Source organism: Sitodiplosis mosellana, unplaced genomic scaffold (assembly GCF_009176505.1).
Source record: "Sitodiplosis mosellana isolate CC-2019 unplaced genomic scaffold, AAFC_SMos_1.0 Smas_scaffold_5642, whole genome shotgun sequence".
Classification (NCBI taxonomy): Eukaryota; Metazoa; Arthropoda; class Insecta; order Diptera; family Cecidomyiidae; genus Sitodiplosis; species Sitodiplosis mosellana.
The window spans coordinates 338-7,187 of NW_022600884.1; the positions used below are offsets into that span (position 1 = coordinate 338).

The window sequence follows — 6,850 nt, forward strand, 5'->3', positions numbered from 1 at the left end:
AACAAACTCGAACGTATTCGATGAATCACTGTAAAATCAATGCGTTCTTTATGGTCTTATTTCGATGTGAATATTCCGAATGGTTTTGATTCAACGAAAAATATTTCTTTTTTTTTGTTAGAACTTTTTAAATTCACTGATTTAGTTTTAATTTTCTTCAAATTTTTGTCGATGAGGAAATGAAAAATCGGGATACAGAATACTGGCAATTGGTATGAACAAACAGTTTCCACAACGCGATAAAATGAACTGTGCTATCGAATGAATGAATGAAATGGATAAATAAATGTCTGTATGAAGAAAACTACACACAGAGAAAACCGACATATTCGCGATGTGTATATAATAGGTGAGATGGAAATCGGTCTGTGGCGAGAAAACAGAAACATACATTCACACATCGGCGCACCAATACTGTCGCGTAGCACAGCTGCTCGGCTATCGTTACAGCGCGCAAACAAACACACACACATAAATGTCGTCGGATGAACACTCACAAACGAAACCGAGAAATGAACAATCGTTGTTCAACGCATGCACGTTTTAGGTTGGCAACCATGAACTTGGATATGTAGAGCAGAAAAACAGCGAACTTTTTAAAATTGCATTTTCTTCGATATTCGTAGCGTATTTATTCATCAATACATTCCTTAAACCCTACAGAAAAATAATAATATCATCACTAGTTATGAATCACACGGCGAATTTTAAACAGAAATTTCAACATCGGATGCATTCGAGGTAGAAATCAAGCACAGATTGGCCAAGTTTTCGTATAAGTGACTCGTTCAAGTACGTTCGATTGACAATTTCGTTGAGAACACTATTTCCGCACGTTGAATTGATGAGCATCGTTGATGCATACACAGTGGCTGCACCCAATTTAAACTCTTCGTTCCCATTGTATCCGTATGTACTTTGTTCCACATAATGAAAACTGTAACAGACAGACAGATAGACGGAAAAAAAATCACGTCATTAATTGTTTTTCTTTACGTATCGACACAAAACAAATGGTCTGGTTATACATATATTTCATTGAATTTCTTGCGATACAGATAAATGAAACGGAGCATTTGAACACAGCTGTCATGAAGCTGGTCGAAACGAATGGCGAGTTCGTGATTTCGATTTGTGATTTGCGTTGCCAAGTCTATGGCCACCGAATATAATTCCGACGATTTAATCTGATTTTTCAAAGAATCAAAAGAAAAAAATTATACGAAGAATGTAAACAAACAATTTTGATTCGACGACATCGAGCGAAATACTTCGTGGCACGTCACTTATTTTTTTTTTGTTCTCTCTCTATCTCTGCCTCTGTATACTTACATTGAAACCCAACAGTTTGAACACAATGTATTCGGTATTCCTGATTTCACGTGTACTGTATGGGGTGCCATTGAGTTGCAAATACTTTGATAGGCTGCTGAATAGTTTTTCACATCGAAACCCATTCACATACTTGGCACAAATTGATATCAATGCCATCACATGTAATAACGATGTTTTTTCCACACCATCCAATACATGGTCGATCAATTGACTCGTCTGCTGGATTTTTGTCGTCGTCGTCGTTGCACCATTTGATTCAAGTGTCGTCTGTTTGAATTGCGTCTCCAAATCGGGGAAAAAACGTTTGAAATATTTCATGTATGCTTCATAGCATGTGAATTCGATGTCGACCGGCAGTTGGAATTCAGCGCACAGTTTTCGAATCAATTTAAACGTGTCCGGATCCATAATTGAGCTATCAAACACCACCAATGTCGTTTGCAATGAACGCATTTTCGTCGTTTGAAATCAAAACGAATTTCTTGCTTGCCCAAATTTCCCTTAAGATAGAATCTGTGCAACAAAAAAAAACGCGTGTACCGGAATGATAGAATGTGATGATACTAAACTCCGATCGAACTGATTTGTTTACCATCGGGCACCAAATATACACAGCGAAAAAGAGAGAGAGTGAGAGATAGAGAGAGAAAGGAGAAAACCGTTAAACGGTTTCAGTGCTAAGTCGTGTTCTCGGTCAAATATGAATCGCCCGTAGAGTGGCACCGTTGTTGTATAACACACTCACTTTTGGGTGTATTTGATAAACAATAGACTCAAAAAATGGTTTTCGTATACAATAACAATACCTAATGCCGTCACATTGAACCGCTCTCTTTGTCTTGCTTGCTTGTTGTTGTTGGACTATGGTGCGCCGCTACACATAACGTCTGAATATTTACGAGACACATTTTTTTTTCTCGAAAAATGATATTAACTGTGTGTACGAAATTTTTTTTCTTATTCGCACATCAAAGATATTGAATACTTACTTAGCTTGACCTGGATGAAAAGCCAAGCGGCGAGGCAAAATGAAATTGCCCATTTGGAAAAGATAAAAACATGAAATGAAATCATAGAAAGTGTGAACAGAGTGTTATGTATTTTGCATACAAGTGCGCAACAAAGGCTCCGTTGAACACTCGACACTGACACGCACACTATTATTTTCCACCTCATTACGAACTGCATTACAGTATGACAATTTTCGCTTCTGATTCACAGTCGTTTGGTCACTTTGTTGTTCTACATCAAATCGAAATGCGATACAAGTGAACACTGAACGGTGTTACAATGTGCATTGTGGCCTATTGGTCATGATAATCATCTCGACGGCATATTTTATACGTGACGATAACATGTCTCTATCTCGACTGTCTGTCTGCATCGAAACTGAATAATTTTAACTTGTTTGATTGCACTATTCAAATTGGTCTATTCAGAATTGTTTTTCAACTATAATAATTGACCGTTCAATGAATGAGAAGCACTAAAAATCAGCATGAATAAAATATTGCAATAGCCAAATAGCAAAAAATTCTACAGGGGAAAAAAACCAACGGCAAAAAAATTGTATACCTTTCATGTCGACCGCATGCTCGAATGCAATTAGGCATTCACTTTTTTTCTCTCTATAAAATGATTCAATTCAATTGATTTATCGTCAATATCATGGGTTATATTTAAATGTGGACATATAAATCAATTCAAAATTTATGAGTTATTTTTTAACAGTTAATGAGTTTTTTGGTCGAGCAAAAAAATTACATTTTTTCGGTTTACCTGCTGCCGTGTTTTTCTGCTGGTAAATGAAAAGAGGACAATTTTAATGGATTGTCCACAGATATTTCACCTCCATTTATTTTGGATAAAATAAATTGATACAGCACAAATGTGGTATGGTTTTTCCGGGAAATTTAGTGGCGCGAAATCAGTCATAGTCACAATAAAATCGGACGGAAAATATCCATAACAACAGCCAACCGATAACATAAATATTGGTTGACTAATCGGCTATTTTTCTCCCTGTCTCCCTGTCTCTCTTTTATTTCCAACATTGTCCCTGATATTTCAGGCATCATATTGAATAATTTGTGTCTGCACTTGCTTTTGCCCGCCATAGGCAAACATGACAGCAAATCGTATCAATTTATTCGTCGTTTTCGTCTTTCCTCCGAAATAAATATAGGTATATTCGAGGAGACGGACATATGATTCAAAAAGAGCAAACATAAAATCGTGTGCCTTATATAACCCTGCTAGACATGGACACATTCAATTAACTGTTGTTCTTTCTCATCATTTTAGTTATTATCAACAAATGAAACAATAATCCAGATACGAATGATACAAAACGACTAAATCTTTTCGACTGGTTTTTGTTGGGCGGGTTTATTTTGGTTCTTGTTTCGGTCGTTAAGTTAATATTTAATTGAAGCGCCATAATTTCAAGGGGTTCAAAACGATAAAACTTTGTTTACATTTGATTTCAATTTGTAATGTTTTATGTTGCTATTTTGAAAATATATGATTTTTAAGAGCGACCAATTTTCCGAGCCAGATTTTGTGTTTATGTAAGCAAATTCATTGGATTATAGTGGGTGACAGTGAGAAATGTTTTTTGTTTGCCAAAATGAATCTCAAAGCGAGAGCGAGACGAAAAAGAAAGAGGAAGAGAGAGAGAAAATGCTAATAAATACTCCCTCAAGCCAAATCGAATGCATGTTTTAGCTAAGCGAATGCGTATAATTTTTTTCCCAAAAGTAGTCTTTGACATGCGTTCATTTGAAAACAGGAATCGTACGGTACACTTTGATAGAACACAATAAATTTAAACATTGCATTAGTTTGAATACAATTTGCTTTGAATAATTTACATTTATTGATTACACTGGTGAAACGGAATGTTATGTTGATTTATGCGTATTTGGCTTGTGCAATCGTTCAAGTTATCAAAAGGCCGTTGGGTTGATGTCAAAATATACACACGAAAAAAATATTGAAACATTCTTGATGAATAACAACAACAAAAAATGTTAGATAAAAAATTGGATACAAAATCCAAAGTGGTCGAGATTGTTTTTTTCATTCTTTGGTCTCAATTCAGTTTATAATTCGATATTCGACAAATTAATTTCGCCATTAAATGCGGCACGTTGTCTGCTCGAGTCGCAAGTGGTGGACCGAGTCTCAGTAATTAGGCTGTATAATGCTAAATACAGAGCCGGCTTCAATGAGATTTAGTCTAGGGGGTAGACACGGATTCTAATATTGGTCTAATATCACTAATCTGTCTAATTTTTGGAAATATATCCCAAGTTTCATTTAGTTTTCTTTAATATTTCTAATAATCGATTGAAAGTGCTAATATCTTCTAATATTCTCGTAAAATGTTCGCCATTTAGTTTTACATTGCCAATGCATTTCCTTATGGAGATTATTGTTTTGTTTATTTTTTGTTGTTTGTAAACAAATCTGCCTATCTTTTAGCATTGCCTCTGTACTTAGTATATGATCCATACGAAGTATACAGAGGCAATGCTAAATGATTGGCAGGTTTGTTTACAAACAACAAAAAATAAACAAAACAAAAATCTCCATAAGGAAATGCATTGGCAATGTAAACCTAAATGGCGAACATTTTACGTCTCTGTACTATGCACAGTGGTAATGCGTTGAAATACTTGCAGACTTGTTGACAAATAACGGAATTGTTTACCGTTTTGTTTCATCAAACAAAATAAAAATCTTCATAAAGAATTGTATTGGCATAGCATTTGCCATGTCAAAATCATCAAACATTTCAGTTTCTAATATTTTCTTATATTCTCTAACTTACTGTATTAGATTCTAATTTACTAATCGTGTCTACCCCCTAGGATTTAGTCGATGTTGGATTTAACGGATCAATTTAAAGTGTTTCATAACAACATTCGTTGCCATGCACCGGCTGCGTTCATTATGTGCTGACCAACATCAAGTCAATAACACAGGCTTAGCGGTTTAATTAAAAGCAAATGTGGCAAAAGGGTAAAACACAGTGGACAACAAAAACGATACGAGCGAGAGAAAAAATGCGACAAACTGTGTGTTTTGCACTGGCTTTTGACACGACGACGGAAATTCCGAGTGCATTCCGATACATGTGCAACCAACATGATGAGATGAAAGTGAGAAAAAAAGGTGCACGGTTTCATTTGCACAATCGATCCATTTTTCTTTTTGCGACTAAACATACACACAATATTCGGAATTTTGGATAGAAAATTCCATAAGCGTTCGCCAATGACCAAAAATATTCCAATTAATAGGCGATAACAGTGTTTTAATTAGACAAATGAACATTGCTGGAACAATGTGCGTTGAAAGTGTATGCGGCCATAAAAGGCAAATGAAACTGATTGTTTCTAAGGCCATTCGATACATGAAAAAAATTTAATTCAAACCATGTTGCTGCTGCTTGCGTTCTTGGTATTTTACGTATTTTTTACCAACGAATGTAGCCATGTCTTGTACAAATAAAGGTCCTTTTTCGCACGTGTTCGGGGCTGATTATGTGGAATTATAATTGAAACTCATATTCTGCCACGGAAATTCGATCAGTTATTTAGTCTTCTAATGATAATTTTTTCGCAGCACATTATTTTATATGGGAAAATTACGGAGACCTGCACTGACGCAGCCAGCAGGGTTTTTGTGTATTGGTCATTCGACGCGAATTGTGCGCACGATACATAAACACCATTAAAGGCACTAAAAACAATTTTGTCGTTTCAGATTTTTAATCGGATTGACTTTGGTTCAATGGATTTGGCCGACGGTGTGTGTGTGTGTTTGTGCTCTTTTGCCATTTTTGCAACACATCGTTCAACATTTGCCAGTCTTACCACTCATTATTTAATAACATTTGCTGCATTAAATCAACAACTGAAAAAAAACGATGTGAATTGAGACTGAGAGAAAAGTGTTGAATCAAGAGCGAAAAAAAGTCAAGACACATAATTTATTCATAATTTTTCGACGAGATTAGCACACTTGACAAAAATTGAACATAATGCGGCGGTGTGTGACACGCAGAACGAGCGACATACGGAGAAAAAGTGGAAAAAGAGCAAAAAAAAAAGTGTACGATGTGATGTGAAAAAGAAGAAAACCGTAGAAACAATCAATAAATTTGATCATACACCATAGAGATTGAAACCAGTTTGCTAGACATTATAACCAGATTTTCAGCTGCTCACTCTTTTTCGGTTTCATTTTTCGTCCATTTTATGCAATTTCTTGAAGTAAGGTGCGTTAATTTAATCCATTTACGGTTAATAGAATTATCGTACTTTGCGAAAGGAGATGAAAATGTTACATTTGATTAGAGGTGAATGAATTCACCTTCCCAGATGGTTTCTTATCTTTTTTCTTTGCCAGCGCATTTTCTTATCACATCGACGTCTCTTAGCGCAGAGGGCACCAATGATCGACCATTCCACACCAAGTGTAACAAAAATTGCAGATGACCTCTCCG

At 35.7% G+C, this 6,850-nt stretch overlaps 1 protein-coding gene across 1 annotated transcript; it reads right to left on the bottom strand.

The window, feature by feature from the left end:
• Positions 1 to 543: 543 nt before the first annotated feature.
• Positions 544 to 2,308, bottom strand: LOC129572872 (uncharacterized). The gene is made up of 4 exons (XM_055452987.1): positions 1,333 to 2,308; positions 1,033 to 1,187; positions 757 to 937; positions 544 to 657 (listed from the first exon to the last, which is right to left on the bottom strand). Exons 1-4 carry the CDS (start codon positions 1,786 to 1,788, stop codon positions 544 to 546), a joined length of 906 nt encoding a protein of 301 aa, XP_055308962.1. The 5' UTR covers positions 1,789 to 2,308.
• Between the last annotated feature and the right edge of the window lie 4,542 nt (positions 2,309 to 6,850).

Coding starts and splice junctions, on each gene's coding strand:
- LOC129572872 (XM_055452987.1), bottom strand. CDS start 1,788: ATGCGTTCATTGCAAACGACATTGGTGGTGTTTGATAGCTCAATTATG. Junction 938..1,032: donor CGCAAGAAATTCAATGAAAT/ATATGTATAACC, acceptor TGTCTGTTACAG/TTTTCATTATGTGGAACAAA. Junction 658..756: donor TACGAAAACTTGGCCAATCT/GTGCTTGATTTC, acceptor ATTTTTCTGTAG/GGTTTAAGGAATGTATTGAT.